The sequence below is a fragment of the Panicum hallii genome, chromosome 1 (genome assembly GCF_002211085.1).
Source record: "Panicum hallii strain FIL2 chromosome 1, PHallii_v3.1, whole genome shotgun sequence".
Taxonomy (NCBI): domain Eukaryota; kingdom Viridiplantae; phylum Streptophyta; class Magnoliopsida; order Poales; family Poaceae; genus Panicum; species Panicum hallii.
In genome coordinates, this window is record NC_038042.1 from 55164722 (window position 1) to 55181805 (window position 17084).

The 17084-nt window shown below is 52.1% G+C and overlaps 3 protein-coding genes across 3 annotated transcripts; 2 read left to right on the forward strand and 1 right to left on the reverse strand.

Moving 5' to 3' along the window:
* The first annotated feature begins 3816 nt into the window (after positions 1-3816).
* LOC112879007 (probable calcium-binding protein CML20) lies at positions 3817-4580 on the forward strand. Its single transcript, XM_025943321.1, has one exon. It carries the CDS (start codon positions 3817-3819, stop codon positions 4357-4359), a length of 543 nt encoding a protein of 180 aa, XP_025799106.1. The 3' UTR covers positions 4360-4580.
* Positions 4581-5252: 672 nt separating this feature from the next.
* On the forward strand, positions 5253-6629 carry LOC112877844 (uncharacterized protein At3g17950-like). The gene is made up of 2 exons (XM_025942219.1): positions 5253-5843; positions 5928-6629. Exons 1-2 carry the CDS (start codon positions 5766-5768, stop codon positions 6444-6446), a joined length of 597 nt encoding a protein of 198 aa, XP_025798004.1. The 5' UTR covers positions 5253-5765; the 3' UTR covers positions 6447-6629.
* Positions 6630-7304: 675 nt separating this feature from the next.
* Positions 7305-10578, reverse strand: LOC112903028 (endoglucanase 6). Its single transcript, XM_025972235.1, has 5 exons — positions 10357-10578; positions 9855-10262; positions 9490-9744; positions 8190-8304; positions 7305-8101 (listed from the first exon to the last, which is right to left on the reverse strand). Exons 1-5 carry the CDS (start codon positions 10576-10578, stop codon positions 7587-7589), a joined length of 1515 nt encoding a protein of 504 aa, XP_025828020.1. The 3' UTR covers positions 7305-7586.
* Positions 10579-17084: the final 6506 nt, after the last annotated feature.

Below are 17084 nucleotides of genomic sequence, written 5' to 3' on the forward strand. Positions count from 1 at the left end.
GAGTTAGAGCCGACGTTGAACCAGTTTGTCAACTCAAGTTAGAATTAGAGAATGGCTTTAGAATCCAGTTGCATAATGTTCTTTATGTACCCTCTTTGTCTAGAAATTTAATTTCAGTATCATGTTTGGCAGATGATGGTTATGATTGCCATTTTGGCAAAGAACAATGTGAGATTCAATTTAATAGTCAGTGTGTTGGTCTTGCCATCCGACAAGACAAACTTTATATGTTGTCTATGCATGAGACTGTGAATTCTGTTAGCAATACTACGAGTATTGAATGTTCGACTAACGACGCAAGCAATAAGCGCAAACGATACGATAATGAAAATTCAGCGAAATTATGGCACTGTCGTTTAGGCCATATTTCGAGGGGGAGAATTGAGAGATTAATTAAAGAAAATATTCTCCATCCGTTAGATTTTTCAGATGAAGAACATTGCATCGATTGCGTTAAAGGGAAGTACGTTAAGAAAATAAAGAAAGGAGCCAAACGCAGTTTAGGGGTTTTGGAGATAGTGCACACAGATATCTATGGTCCATTTCCCATAAAGTCTGTAGACGGTTATGGTTCATTTATAACGTTTACAGATGATTATTCGCGTTATGGCTATATTTATCCAATTAAAGAAAGATCAGAAGCATTAGATAAATTCAAGATTTTTAAGGCTGAAGTAGAAAATCAGCAAAATCTTAAGATAAAAGTAGTAAGATCTGACCGTGGAGGTGAGTACTACGGTCGACACACCTCGTATGGCCAAATTCTTGGACCCTTTGCAAGGTTTCTACAGGAAAATGGAATAGTAGCTCAGTACTCTACACCGGGCGAGCCTCAGCAAAATGGAGTCGCTGAAAGACGTAACCGTACCTTAATGGATATGGTAAGAAGTATGCTAAGCTACTCCATGTTACCGATTAATTTATGGATGGAGGCGTTAAAAACCGCTATTCATATTCTTAATCGCGTACCGAGTAAGTCGGTGCCTAAAACACCGTATGAGTTATGGACAGCGAGAAAATCCAACTAAATTATTTACATGTGTGGGGCTGTCCAGCTGAGGCGAAAGTTTTTAATCAAAATATTGGAAAGTTAGACCCTAAGACAGTAAGTTGCCATTTTATTGGCTATCTAGAAAAGTCGAAGGGTTATCGTTTCTACTGTCCTAATGGATATACAAAGTTCGTAAAAACGAGACATGCTGTCTTTTTGGAGGATCAGATGATGAGGGGGAGCACGGTAGCTCGAAAGATTGACCTTGAGGAGAAGCGGATTTTTGTACCTACTCCGATGATCCAGGATCCATTTTTCATTTTGCCTGTTGCTGCTTCACCTACGGTGTCCGCACCTGTTGTTAGTTCTCCAACTGCGGCGACGAGTCAGAATCAGGAACCTGTCCTTCAGGATCTGACAGGACTAATAGCCGCACATGAGGGGGAGCAACAGCAGCCCCAGGTAGAAGAGGTGCCGATAGCTGAGGCACCAATAAGGTCTCAAAGAACAAGAAAACCCGCTATTTCAAACGATTATGAAATCTATAATAGCGAGAAAATTCAGATGGAGGGTGACCCCACTTCATTTGAAGAAGCCATGAGAAGCGTTCATTCATCTGAATGGTTGGAAGCCATGAAAGATGAAATGAAATCGATAAGTACCAACGATGTTTGGGATCTAGAAGAAATTCCTAAAGGAGCCAAAACAGTAGGCTGTAAATGGGTCTACAAGACAAAATGTGACTTCAAAGGGAATATAGAAAGATATAAAGCGCGACTTGTGGTGAAAGATTTCACGCAAAGAGAAGGGATAGATTATAATGAAATATTTTCTCCTGTTTCATGCAAGGATTCCTTCAGAATTATAATGGCGTTAGTAGCACATTATAATTTAGAGTTATATCAGATGGATGTAAAGACGGCGTTCCTCAACGGGGACTTTTATGAGAATGTTTACATGGCGCAGCCAAAAGATTTTGTCGTGGAAGGAAAAGAAAAGATGGGATGTCGTCTAAAGAAATCCATTTATGGATTAAATCAAGCCTCCAGATAGTGGTATTTGAAATTCGATGAAACCGTAAGAAAGTTTGGTTTCAAAGAGAATGAGGAGGACAACTGCATTTACGCAAAGTTTAAGAATGGAAAATTCGTTTTACTTATTCTGTATGTGGATGATATTCTGCTTGCTAGCAGTGATATTGATCTGCTATTGGAGACAAAGAAATTCTTATCCTCAAGGTTCGATATGAAAGATTTAGGTGAAGCCTCATTCGTTTTAGGAATTGAGATTCACCAAGAAAGAAGCAAGGGGTTTTAGGATTATCGCAGAAAGCATACCTAGAAAAGGTATTAAAGAAATACGGTATGCATGCGAGTAAGTCAACACCTGCTCCTATAGTCAAGGGCGATAGTTATGGAAAATTTCAGTGTCCCAGAAATTAGTATGAAATCGATCAGATGAAAGCGGTACCATATGCTTCAGCTGTCGGAAGCCTACAGTATGCTCAAGTATGTACGCGCCCTGACTTAGCATTTGTCACCGGGGTACTTGGCAGATTCTAGAGTAATCCAGGGATAGAACACTAGAAAATGGTTAAGAAAGCCTTGCGTTATGTGCAAGGAACGAAAGACCTCATACTAACATACAGGAGATCTGTATCCCTAGTGGTAGAGGGTTATTCAGACTCAGACTTTGCGGGACATAAGGATGACAGAAAATCCACGTCAGGCTATGTGTTCACTCTCGCAGGTGGAACTATATCGTGGAAAAGCTCCAAACAGACAGTCACTGCATCATCTACAATGTATGCAGAGTTCATAGCTTGTTACGAGGCATCGGGGCAGGTTAAATGGCTAAAGAAATTTGTACCCGAATTAAGAGTGGTTGACAGCATAGAAAAACCACTAAAGATGTACTGCGACAATGAGCCTGCAGTATTTTACGCTCACAACAACAAGTGAAGTGGAGCTGCCAAACACATTGACATAAAGTTTTATGTTGTTAAAGAGCAAATCCAGGATCATACAATCAGTCTTGAGTATTTGAGCACAAAGAAGATGTTAGCGGATCCGCTCACAAAAGGCTTACCACCCAATGTGTTCAGAGAACACTTAGCCGGCATGGATTTATGGGAAAGCCTATGTAAGGGCCCAAAAGTAAGGTTCTGTTTTAAATAGAAAAGTGTGTTGTGACTGTTAATCCAACAGTAATAACTGTTGAGACGAGGCATGCTCAATGCACTGATCTGAATGAAATCGGACGTAAAAAGTGAGTAAGTGAGTTGAGATCAAAGGGGAGAATGTTAGTTTGACCTCAACCCGGATCGGTCCAACGATCGATTCGGAGTCCGTTACGCGCCCTGATCGGGGGCGCACAGCCAAGCCAATGGCATGTGGGCCCCCGTCGCGCAGCGCCAAATAAAAGGAAGAGGTGGGGGCCGGGGCATGGGGTACGAGATTCACCGCGTTGCCTATAGCCCCACCTAAAACCCTAGCCCGATCCGATCTAAGAGCAGCGCTGAGGCGACGGGAAGCTCCGCCACTGCTGCACCGCATCACCGCCGCAATCTCATCCTCGACCTCGACTACGGCTCGGCTTCATCTCCGCCATGGCCAACAATGGCGACTCCGGCTCATCGACCGGAGGTACGCCATTTCTTTCTCTCTCTCTGTTTCTCTCTCAGTTAGTCCTAAGCACCTTCATTGTTTAGCTAATCACCGAACCATCCAACGCTTAGTCGATCCGCTAACGCTAACAGCCAACAGCCCAAAACCCCGAGTCCCTGACCAACTAAAACAAGGAAACCATCTCACGCGGCGCCCGGTATGGGTCTCGTCGTCTCCGCCGCCGCCTCCTGCAGCGACCTCCTCGGCCGACGCCGCTCCACGCCCCCGCCTCCGCCGATCCCGGCCCGTGCGGCTAGCACCCAACAGCCCGACGACGGCACCACGCCGGAGCCGGAGCTCGTCCGCGTGTTCCGCCGCTTCGACGCGGACGGCGACGGCCGCATCTCGGCGGCCGAGATGCGCGAGTCCTGCGGCTGCACGGCCGCCGAGGCCGAGGAGATGGTCGCGGCCGCGGACCGCGACGGGGACGGCTTCATCAGCCTCGAGGAGCTCGTGGCGCTGTTCGAGGACGGGGACCGGTCCGACGCGCTGCGCGCCGCGTTCGCCGAGTACGACGAGGACGGCGACGGCGGGATCACGGCCGAGGAGCTGCGCCGCGCGCTGCGGAGGCTCGGCCTCTGCGGGGAGGAGATGACGGCCGAGCGGTGCGCGGAGATCGTGGCGGCGGTGGACCGCAACGGCGACGGGGTCATCTCCTTCGACGAGTTCAAGGCAATGATGGCCACGGAGCCGGCGGCGTGAGCCAGACGCGCCGGCCCCACGCGTACGTCTTGGTCTCGGATCGTTCGTCGATGCACGTATGCAACTACTGCCGTATGCCCTAATTAGCCTTTTAGGGTTTCACGTTCTAATGGTTGGTTCTAGTCTGGTTCGCGATCGGTTCGTGAAGCTTTTTGAATTTTGATGTTACGAAGGTTAACTGAAAATCTGGAGCTGTGATTCAGGAGAGAGATCTGAGTGTAATTTTGATTCCACGTGGTTTTCTTCCTCAAGGAATCCAATAGCTATAATTTTGATTCCACGTGATTTTCTTCCTAAAAGAATGAATCCAATAGCAATATTGCTTGCCTAGATCAAGATAGCTACTTAATGATTTCAGTGCGTGATTAGTATTGGTCTCGTTAATAGATTGATCTAAGTCTGTCAAGCAATCTTACACACATGCTTGTTGTTACCCTCAAAAGTATCCTTTCAGCTAGGAACAAAGCTAGGATTTTTTTCGCCAATAAAGAGCTAACGTAAACACTAAATGTAGTTTTCTATCTATTTTTCAAAGAAACTTAGTGCTAATTAGTGCAATTACACATGAGAGGGGGGGGGGGGGCATGTCTCCCACTGCCCCTTTGTTGCCTCCGTCCCTGCTAATGCATCTGGATTTGCTTAAAACCATTGGAACTCTATTAATAAAACTCTTTCAGATAAAAAAAATCCAAGCTATAGCACTGAAACACTATTAATAAAACTCTTTCAGATAAAAAAAAGTCCAAGCTATAGCACTGAAAATTAGTTGATGCAATGTTGTTCGAAAAAAAAAAAATCAGTTGCCAGAGGCAGAGACAGACCAAAAAGACGCTATGCACAGTGCTACTACTATCATTAGCATGCAGTGCAGTCAGCAGAGCTCTCGGCCCTAGCTAACCTCCTGGGACATGCAGCCTCGCCACAGCTGCTGTTGCTCGCTGCCAACGAACAGTGTCGTCAAAGCACATCTTGGAAGACGGTTATTATAATACTACTAGTGTCCTAATGAGCCTGCGTCTCCGTTACCCCACATACTGGTCAAAGGTTCAGGGCTCAAAACCAGGGATTGATTTCCCCGGGCACAGGGACACGGCCGCACAGTGCTCGCACAGAGGCCTAGCTTGACCGTTGCTGCAGGCTTGCAGACTTCTCCGGTTCTGGCTCTTGCACCCGTGGCCGCTTCCAGTCTTCTCGCTTGTCCTGTCCCTGTCCGGACTGAGAGATTCTAGCTAGGATCGTCCCCAGAGGAGATTGAAGTTCTAGCGAGGATCGTTCATCAAAGGGGGAATCAATCTGAGCAACACAATCTCTTTCTCCCGCTGTCTGCTTCACCGAGCTCCCTCCCACACTAGAGTGCAGCGTGTCACCTCACTGTATCCTCGCCGGAAGGGAAGAAGAAGAAGAAGATGGACGGCGACGGCGACATGATCCCGTCTTCGCCCTCCGTGGAGACATCGCCCTCCTCGTCCGATGTCGCCACCGAGGTTCGTTCTTTCTCACAAAAATCACCGTGTACATTATGTACATGAGCAGCATCTTGCGATCCTGATTCTGGTTTCCGGTGCCAGTCCACGGGGTCGTTCTTTCGGGACCGGAGCACGACGCTGGGGACGCTGATGGGCGTGTCCCTCGCCGACGATGAGCCGGGGCAGGCGCAGGACCACCAGCCGGGGCGGGATGCAGGGGATCGGACGGGGACGCCGCGCGCACCGGCGCACGAGGAGGAAGGGTGGAGGTGGCGCCGCAGGTGGAGGCGCCGGCGCTGGCGCAGCGCCGGCGGCGGCTGGTGGAGGCTGTGCAGGGACGACGCCCGCGCGCCCACGTCGCTGGGCCACTTCCTGGACATGGAGAGGCAGCTCACCGGCGCCGGGCTGCTGTGCGGCGACGGCGCGGGGGAGAGGGACGCGGCCGCGGCCTCGCCCGTGTCCGAGAACGACGGCAGGGTGCGGCCGTTGGCGGCGGGTGGTGCAGCGGGGGAGGAAAGCGGGGGGTGGAAGCTGCGGAGGCCGGCGCAGTCGACCTCGTCGTCATCCCTGGCGAGGCTGCCGGTGCTGCTCACCGCCATCTGCAGCGGTGGAGCCGCATGATCGGCGCGGCTGCCGGCCGGGGTGGAGAATGGTTCATGGGATGGGTGAAATCCGCAATTTTGTCACTTGTTCAGTTATTTATCATGTGTTATTTGTCCCTTTCCGTTTGTAATCCAAGTCAAATTGGGCGGCGTCGAACACCTGATGTTATCCTGGGAGGGCATCTGAATTTTCGATGACCGATGGGACTTCCTCGATGCAATCTGCAATTCAAATATGTAGTTGCTCTCGCCATCCAATATTTGGATGATCGCAAATTTGCAATGGTGGCCTTGCTTATAGTCTCGTGTCATTCAGAATTCAGATACAGGCAACGATGCTTGTTCCGTTGGTCGTTCTGATTAATTATCCCTCTTTCTAATAAATAAATTAATATTTTAGTGATTGGAGTGCTTTAGCAGATTATCAATCCAATTTCTGATATCTAAATATTTTTTGTCGTAATCACCAAAATATACCTTTCTCTCACCTAAATGATAAGGATGTGTCCTCTACCTATTCTTGGTAATTAGATTTTAATGGTCTACTAAAGCAACCATTATCTAAGAGAGAGAGAGAGAGCGCGTATTTTGGGTATAATGTATGTGTAACTTTTTGAATATGAGTAACTTTTTAAAGATGCTCTTACGTAGGTTTTTCCATTCGAGCAGGCGCGCAGCAGACAAGATTCGCCACCGCCGTAGCCACTCGTGAACTCGTGGCAGTACCTCGGTACAGCTACAATTGCACACGTGATCTCTAGCTCTCTACCTCTCTATGCTTGTTTCAGTCACAGTACACTGCTACACTGTCACGTATGCTCAGGCATAGCCTCACATGGTCACATGCTCTTGTATTAATCTACTTGCTAAAACGTCGTGCACAAAAGTGGCAAGCAGTAGCAGACTTGATCTTACTAGTATAACCTAGTACTACTAATACAATATTGCAGCCTACCAAATCCTCTTCCCTGATCTTTTAAGCAGGAAAGGAGGTGGCTCTAGTTAACTAGTTACATCGGAGTAGCGGATCCACGCCATGTCAATACGCCGGCCGAATAGGGCCCGAGCAAGACAAACCAAAGCCCACCTAAAATACCCAGGCCCATACGTTCGTCGTTTTCTCTCTCATACTGTTACAAGCAGTTGTGAGCCAATTCCTTCAGTCGCCTCCCGACTCGGCCGGGTTGGGATGGGCCGAGAAGTAGGCGAGGAGGCCCATGAGCGGCGCGTTGATGTACGTGGTGGGCTCCGACTGCTGGAACACGGCGCGCGCGTCCGGGAACGCGTCGGAGGCGTCGCTGGGCCCGCCCACGACGGCGCCGACGAGCAGGTTCGGGTTGGGCGCCGGGCTGGCGTAGTAGGCGGCGCCGGCCTTGCACCCGATCCGCGCCGGGTGCGCCGCCACCGACGGCAGCGAGCTGGCGCGGTGGTGGATCCGCCGCGGGAACCGGGCGCCGTACCCCACCATGTAGGACATCCGCAGCGGGTTGTCGCCCAGGATGTAGTCCACCTGCCGCTTGGCCACGCGCCGGAGCTGCACCGGCGACGCCGACGACGAGCCGCAGGAGACCCGCCCGCCGGCGTGGCTCAGGTAGTTGGAGTAGGCCAGCAGCAGGAACGACAGCTGCGTCACGTGCTGCATGTTGCTGCTCCCCACCTTGAACAGCAGCCCGCCTGCGGAGAAATTCAGTCGGAATGATGCAGTGGGAGTTGAATCCGAATCAGAGCAGGATTAGTGGTGGTGGTGTCCATGAAACCGAACCTGGAGAGTACTGAATCTGGGGGTGATTGGAGATGCCAGGGAGGAGGGTGCACATGAAGTTGTCGGCGTTGACGCGGAACGACTGGAAGTACTCGTCCTTCCCCATCAGAACCTCCTGCAGAACAATAAAAAGAGAATTATTAGTTTAACACTAGTAGTTATTTGCTTGATGATTTACTGACTGCTACAAGGCTCGAGGGTATTTTGGGCATTCATCTCGCTACAGTACACCCGTGAGACATGAAGCCTCTGAAAAGGCTTCTTCGCGGCAACCCTGCTGCGAGTCTACCGCTCGCTTTTCACTAGCTGCTGCTCGCCTGCTCCGGCATCATGCGGAGCACAAGGACCTAGGAGGAGACCCGAGATTGCAGCAGACAAGCGTGTTGCTACAGCCCCAACAGTGATAGGCTATGATTTCATAGGAGTACTGATGCTCTGATGAGTAGTTTACTGCATGTTCAGGTCTTGTTTAAACTAATCTGCCCATAATCCCATCCTAGATTCAGTTGCAGCCAGGGTCTCAGGGCCATGTGACTACGTGAGGATGTTGACAGTAGTCATCACGCGGATCCGACTGAATCAAAAGAACTAAAGCTAGAAAGCAGCAATGCAGTACATTGATCAGTTGGCTAGCTTTTTTACACTCTTTTTCAGAGGTAGCAAGATTCATGATACAGGAGTATGGAATATGGAATAACTTGTGGAGTTGTGGTACCGGCAACACCTGCATCAATGCTACTTGTTCTAATAATGCTCTCATAGCTAAGCTCATGGGTTAATCATTCAATGAATAAAAAAAGTGTAATGTCTGATGCCCGATGCATAACCTCCATCAGAGAGACATTCTAGGAGTACTACCGTGATTAAACTAATGTCATTGGGATATCGTACCGAAGATATTGCCAGATAAGTCAAGCGTCAAGGACATGCGGAGGCTGACATGCCCCGAGCCCACCGAAAGGCTGATGACATCCTCGTCGGGAGCAGAGAGCACCATGTGCTCGCCTGCTGCCCGATGCGCAACAGAGATGTTGCATCGATATAGAAACGGCCAAAACAAGACACACACACCCGTCTTAACGCCACGCTGAACGGTGCTGATGACGGCCTAATAATAGCATGGGCGCGTCCACTGCCTCGGACGTCAGCGAATGGCGACCCCCATGGCCATGGAGTTGGAGCTCCCAACGCCCCAAACTCCAGAGCACACCGTGACACTGGCACCAGCCCAGGACTCTACCAATGGTGTTCATGTGCAAGACTAGCACGGAGAAGGGTGGAGATTGAAGAGGTCGGCAACCTTTGAGATGAGGACGTTGATGCCGGCGTGCTTGTTGTCCCAGCCGAACTCGTTGATGGCGTCGCTGGCGCCGAGCACCACCTCGTTGCGCTTGATGTACTCGCGGTACTCGCGGCGGCGCGACGCCTTGTGCAGCCACGCGGCGCCCCACAGGAGCTCGTCCTGGTACCCGGAGTAGTCGCAGTAGCAGGGGCACACCGCCGCGTGGAGGCTGCTGCTGTAGGGGCCCCGGTGCTTGTCCGCGAACTCGAACACCTGCCACCAAAACAAAAAAAAAAACGCAACCTTTTTCACACTGGCACGGCCGAGTTGTCACTGGCTCGCTAGCTAGCGGACAAGGCGATGGCGGGCGGCGGAGCGCTTACGGCGACGGCGCGGTCGAGGAGGCGTTTCGAGTAGGCGGGGTCGGACTCGCGGAAGACAATGGAGGCGGCGGCGAGGGCCGCGGCGGTCTCGGCGGCGACGTCGGAGCCCGGGTGGGAGGGGTCCACTTTGTAGACGGTGCGCGGGGTGTCCATGTCCTCGGGCCGCTCCCAGCACGCGTGGTCGCGGAAGGCGTCGCCAACCTGCACGTACACCGTGTTGGGCTTCGCCGTCGTCTTCATCAGGTAGTCCGTCGCCCACCGCACCGCCTTCCGGGCCTCCTCCATGTGCGGGCCGAAGCTGCGCCCGAAGTCGATGAGCCCCCACGACATGAGCGTCGCCGTGAACGCCATCGGGAACCCGAACTTCACGTTGTCACCGGCGTCGTAGTACCCTCCCGTCAGGTCCACCTGCTCGGAAGAAAATGAATGAAGTCACGACTAGTGGCGACGGAAGAAGTCACCGTCAAATGCAACTGCTTTTTATTAAGACGAGCGCGCGTACCCCGGCGGCGGCGCCGTCGTGGAGCCCGGAGTCGCGGCGCCAGCGGACGCGCTGGTCCGGCGGGAGCCTCCCGGAGCGCTGGCCCTCGAAGAAGAGGATGCACTTGTGCAGGGCGTCGCCGTAGTCGTGCTGCGCGGCGGCCGCCGCCGCCGAAGAGAGCAGCATTGCCAGGACGACCGCCGCCGCCGCCATCTCCTTCACACTCCGCGACGCCGCCGGCATTGCAGCTGGAACCTTCTTAGCCAACGCAATGGCGACGCACTACACCCCACTCAGCACTCACAGTTGGATGCTTCGGCGAGCGACTGAGGTGTGCGCGGCGGCGTACTAGCAGCACTGGCCGAGCTCGGCAGGGGTGGTCTCGCTTTAATAATGGCAGGGAGGCGGCCGAGCACTGGCCGAACGGGAGGGAGGAGGGGTAAATACGGCACGCGAGGGGCCCGCAGAGACGGCCGATGGAGAATGATGGGAGGGGAAGCGGCCGAGGAACGAAGGGTGCTGGGGGCGGGAGACCAGCCAGTGCGGAGGCGCCGCGTGGGCGTGGCGAACGTTGCGGCGCCGGAGGCCAGCTCGGCTTTGGCTGGGACCCAAGAGGCTCCGGGAGCGGGACCAGCGCGCAGGTGGCTCGGCCGTTGGCTGGTTGGTTCGTTTTGGCTGTTGGTCCTGTGCAGAAACGGTCCGATGGCCACATGGCGTGGCAACGGTTTTCTTCTCCTTCTTCTTTTCAACGCGATAGAAAATGCGCGTCGCCCTGCTGGGTGGATTTCGTGTTCTATCAGTACCTGTACTTTCGGGTTCGTCCACCGTGTAAAACTGTCAGTGAAACGGTGTTCGGTAAGCTCAGTTCATCACAGGATGCTCACTTGGTCAGGGGTACTTGTTCTTCTGTTATCCAGGACAGTGTTGCACCAAACACGTGGACACTGCACATGCACGTATTGACGTATCTAACAAAAAAAAAGTACCTACCCTGCACGTACAACTTTCTACTTTAAACCAAAGATCAAATGCACCGCAATGTCCTTTCTCCCAAGCTTTGGGGCGTACGAGTGGTCACGATTAGTAGAGTGTAGAGCAAGTCTACGCAGTAGCAGTACCTGCTTGCATTTCGCCCGTACGGAGTCCGGGCAGTTTTCTCCGGTTCTTCGTCTGGCGTGGCGCTCCCGTGCGACGCGCCCTGCCACATTGATCGCAGTAAAAACTCTAGCGCAGTCTTGGTCCCGTGCTCGGCTTACCCAGCGCCGCAGCTTATTTGCTTGCACAGTTTCACGGTGCTCCGATCCGCGCTCGTCGTTCCTGACCTGCTCCCCGTGATCCCCCCGCCCCGTGTTCTAGCGCCGAGATCTCCGCTCCGGATACCGTACTGATGAGCCATGCGCCAATGACTAGCGTCGTCTTGGGCTTTAACCGCGTGCCAAATGGATCCTACAATCGCGTCCTGAGAATGAGATCGACCCCGCGCGGTGCAATCCACGATACCATCACAGCACGGCGATCCTGCTGCGGCTGCGTCTTCCTGCCATCAGTGCCCGGAGATCCGCCGGTTTTCGTTAAATGCGACCGTTGGATGGGGCCCCGGCCGGCCGGCCGAGACTCCCGGCGGGGATGGGATGGGAAGATGGGACGGATAGCCGTTAAAGCGTGTACGGCCATCTGCTGCCGCTACCACGAGAGGGGATGAGAACCCTTGGCGTCCAAAAGGAAAGGGCTCGCAAAGGCTAATCAAGCTGCTGGCTGCCGTGCTTTGCGTGAGGAGAAATCAAGGGATCCAGTAGGTTAACGAGAACGCGCATGTGCCATGCCCTCGAGGGCTCGAATCCTTGGGTTCCCGGCAGCCGTGGTTGATCCAGACGCGGTTGGCAAACGGCGAGCGCAGCCTGCGTCGCTGCGTGCGCGACTGCACTCGAAGACGGCCGAAGGCTGCGACGGGCCGGCGGCTCCTCCGCCGCTTTGCGGGCGGGCGCCAGCGACCGGCGCCACTTGGCCGGCATGCACGACGCCCAAGCGCAACGGCACGGGCTTGGCAGCCGCGGCGTGGCTCTACCTGTAGCTGCTCTGCACGGGAACGGGTCGTCGCGCTGCGGCTGCGGCCCTGCGGGCGTGCGTGCCTCGCCGCTTTTCAGGTGACCGCGGCTACAGTGAGCCCGCCAAAGGCGAGCAGGCGACGGCGGTTTCATTGACCGAGTAACTGCTGCACTCGATGGAGCACGAGTGCCGCTTGCGAACGTTCGAGAGCACCCGTGACTCGGTTTACTGCAACGCCCACGCGCCGGATACGACCAACGGTCGGAACCTGGGAGCACAGCAGCGCAGGCTCGACGGAGTGCCATCAATCCGTTCCTGGGAACCCGCCGCCAACGGTAGGAGTAGGAGGAGGACGCCGGCGCCCGGGCCCGGAGGAAATCTGCAGGCCTCTGCATCGATTACGTGATGCAAACAGTTTCAGCGGAACGGCCGGCAGTCCTGGCCCTCGCCCGTCTCGGTTTGGAGCGTGCAAACGTCGAGTACGCTTCCAGGTCAATGCAGCTGCGGTTTGGTCTTGCGGTCTCGCCCGTCTCTGCTAAGATGAGAATGTCTGACACTGGGCTGCGTTCTTCCGGCAATTACAGTTGTTTAGGGTCCCACTAGTTTACAGTCGACCGTAGGGAGGCTCCATACGGTCGATCCTCCGACCGTTCTTTTTTATTTTTTTAGTATTTTTTATATTTTTCTAATAAAAATTTTCTGGAGAAATTTTTCAAAGAAAAAATTTGGAGAGCATGGAAAAATTTTGATGTGAGGAAGTTTTAAGAAAAAATTGAATTTTTTTTGAAGAAAATACTGTTGCATACAAAACCAAAAAAAAGTTTGGTAGAAAAAGTTTTGCGAAAAATTTTGCATCCAAAACAAAAAAAGGTTTAAGAAAAAATTTACAAAACTTTTGCATCAAAAATAATAAAAAAGGAAAAAAGAGGGAAAAACGCCGCTACCCTATCCCGGGGAGCTCGCCGCGCCGCCTCCACCGCAAGCTCGCCTGGGGGGTTGCCGCCGCCTCCGCCCTGTCGCGAGCTCGCCCAGGGGAGGTCGCCCTCCCCCCTCCCCCGGAGCTTGCCACTACTCTGCGCCATCTCCAGAGGAAGGAGAAAAAAGAGGGAGACGGAGTCTTATGGAGACGAATCGACCGTAAGTTTTAAGTGTATATTTAACATTGGATGTTGTTTATGCTGTTGTTGGATTTAGAGGAACCACATGCATATCTACTCTCCAATTCCAACAGAGACAAACATGTTTCCCTATGGTTATTATTATCTGATAAAAAGGATAGTAAACACAGATAAATTAGCTAAGAGTCAGCTTCAGGCCAGAAAGCAAAGTGTGAAGTTGCAGAAGTTTTACAAGGAAGAATCAATCAGCTCTAAAATTTCTACAGTTGTGTTCAAAGATCCGTGATCCTGAAGTAAAATTTGGTTTAGATCTAGCTTTCAGTGTTTGAGTTGGTTTTGTATCCCTGCAAAAAAAAGTTGGTTCTATAATCCGCAATCATCTTTAGCTTCATATTTTCCATAGATACCTTGTTTCAGAGAGCAAAGCAGTGCCAATACGTACACATAGAATTTTTTTTTTGGAAATAGATATTTTTTTATTACATGAAAATAGACAAATGAACTTCGCCTTAGCAGTGTAAAGCATTTTACCTCGGAAACAGTTACTTTTACCTCTCTGAACTTTGGGATGAATCCACATTTGCTTTGAAACCGTCCGGTTGGACTTAAATTCACGATACCGGACATATAACCTCCCTACCTAGTTTCTCTATGTGATTTTTCTTCTTTTCTTTTATATTTATTTTGGCCGAATCTTTTAAAAATCATAGTAAATCATAAAAAATATAAAATGGAAAATTCAATTTTCTTGAACTCCACGTGAGTAGATCTACGCTATAAACATATGATATGATATAATTTAGTAAAAAAATTATTATACTTTTAGATATATACTTTTCTATAATTAATTCATAGCTACAGTTCCGTGGTCTGTTAAAATTTTATGGTAGGCTAATCATCATATTCTTCAGCCTTTATGAAAACTTCATACTCATTGGATCATGTATTATTAAGCAACTAAATTCCAAGCTATATCAGAGACTCTTCAGTTTCTCAAACATACATGATTCAATGAACATGAAATTTTTACTACAGCTCAAGCATATAATTATTGTCCCATCATAAAAATTTCACCATAATTGGACCACGAAAACTGTAGCTATGAATTAATTACATAAAAATATATATCTAAAAATACAATATTTTTTTACTATATCATATCATATGTTCACTGCATAGATCTACTCATTTGGTGTCCAACAAAATTGGATTTTTCATTTTATGATATTTTTATTTACTATAATTCTTCAAAGATTTAGCCAAAATAAATATAAAAGAAGAAAGGAAAAACTATTGAGAGAAACCAGTCAGGGAGGTTATATGTCCGGTATCGCAAGTTCGAACCATCCAGACGGACGGTTTCGTTGTTTACAGAGAAAATACGGATTCGTGCCAAAGTTTAAAAATAATTTCTTCCTTTTACCTCCCATACCCAATCCACTGAAAAAGGCCCAATCCCCTCAAAACTCTCCTGTTAGGCCGGCCCATGTAGCCCGTTACCTCCTCTCTGTTTATTTTCTCTCCGGCGACCTCTCTCGCTGCGATGCGCCATGCCGACTGCGGTTCGAATTGCCAGCTACGCCTACGCGTTTCCGTTTCGGAATCTTCTTCCCCTTGTCTCGGTCTCATTAGCCAGCCTCTCCCTACAACTTCAGCAGATTTCGATTTTCTGGTAGGTCAAAAATCGAGCTCGTCCACCCTAAGTTACATTTTTTGGACACAAGTACCTCGCATTGTCAAGGCTGGCAGAAGCTTGGAGAGTTGGAGGCATGTCCGAACGCCGGGGGCATGACGACCGGAGCCAAGGTCACGGCAAAAGATCGCGGCCGGCGCGCAAGAAGCACCTGTACCTAGTGCTAGATGACTCGGAGAAGGACTACTCCATCCGCCAGATCGAACCAGACACCATGCTCACCGTTCCCGGCTCCGACGACTCGGCCTGCACCGATCGGGAGGACCCAATGCGCCTACCTGAGCCCGCGGCGTTCCGGTTCGTGGCGCCTGCTTCTGAGACGCGATCGGCAGCAACATCGTCGTCGTGAGTAGCGGCGGAGGGACGGAGGCTCCGACCCTGGTCTACGACACGGCGGCGCGCTGTACACGCCGACGACGCTCGGCACGGGCCTGCCGGTCGCAGTTGAGGCGTGCTCGTGGGCGCTCTGCACCAGCGACGCGGAGGACCCGTGGCTCCGGAGGCACGAGTGGTCGTGGAAGAGCGTGGCCGCGCCGCCACCGCCGCCGTTCGCCCCGGGGCGGGCCGTCGTCTCCCACGCGGCGCACCCGGACGGCCACACCATATTCGTGTCCACGCGCGACGCCGCTGACTACGACACCTACTCCTTCGACGCCGAGCGCGGCGATTGGACGTGGCGCGGCGCGTGGGCGCTGCCGTTCCGGGGGCAGGGCCACTTCGACCGCGAGCTGGGCGCGTGGTTCGGGCTCGACGAGGAGCCGGGGTACGTCCGCGCCTGCCAGGTCCCGTCCCGCAGCACGGCCGCCGGAGCCGGACAGGACGGAGGAGAAACTGTTTCCTGGCGCGGGGTGCGAGAGCGCGGCCGGCTCGGGGGCCACGCTCGCGTACATGGGCGACAGCAAGTTTTGTCTCGTGGAGAGCGTGCCCTGCGAGGATGAGGATGCGGACGGCCGCGAGGGTCGCATGGTTCGTGTGACCATGTTTGGCCTCAAGTTCGACCGAAGAGGGAAGCTGCGAACACCAGTCACCGAACTACCAGCTCATATGTAGCGTCCAGATATGTGCCGTCTTTTTCTCCTGTGGCGTTCTAGATGTAGGAGCTACTAGCTGTTTGGTAATTTTGCTACGGGTCATTTGCACTGCATTTTTTTTTTTGGCAGAATGGTTTCTGTTTGGGGGTGGGATCAGCCTTGTTCGTGCTCCCACCGGTTGCTCCATTCTCGACTTATCTGAATATTTCGGTACGCTATTCTGAGGCCTGTTACGGGCTATTCTGAAGATCTAATGACACTGGACTATTCTGAGGCCTGTTAAGCGCCATGATTTGTTGCATTACTCGCATTTGGAGTCAAATCCTTATGTACTTTACGAAGGCGTACGTGCCGTCTGCATTCGCGTCGTGCCGCCATCGGTCCAGCTTTGTAACAAAATCGAAACTAGAAATATGCGTTGATACTTGTAAGCGTCCACTCCAACGGTCCTGTCGTAACACCAACACCAGTACTGCCACCAGTACAGTAGTCACCGCGCGGTACACTGACACGGAGCAGCTGCTGGGGCGCCAATGCGCCATGCGGGGCAGCGGGGCACCGCCGCAGACCGCAGCCAGAACGGTCGCGGCCTCCAACTCGCGCCCATCAGAGTTCGGAGCGGTGAAAACCACCGCCACCGGAAAGCTCGCGCGGCTTGCTCCACCCGCTCGTGCTCGTGCCGTGCCGCGAGCCCCGCCCCAGCGCGTCGGTGATCCCACCGGCGGGCTTCCCGGGCGGAGGGAAAAAAACCCAAAAGTACACGCCCCGCTTTAACGACCCCCAACGTCCTTCTCTCCCCTTCCCTCTCCTCGCGTCCCGCTCGTCCGTCTCCTCCCCACAAAACAAAAATCAAAAGCCGCC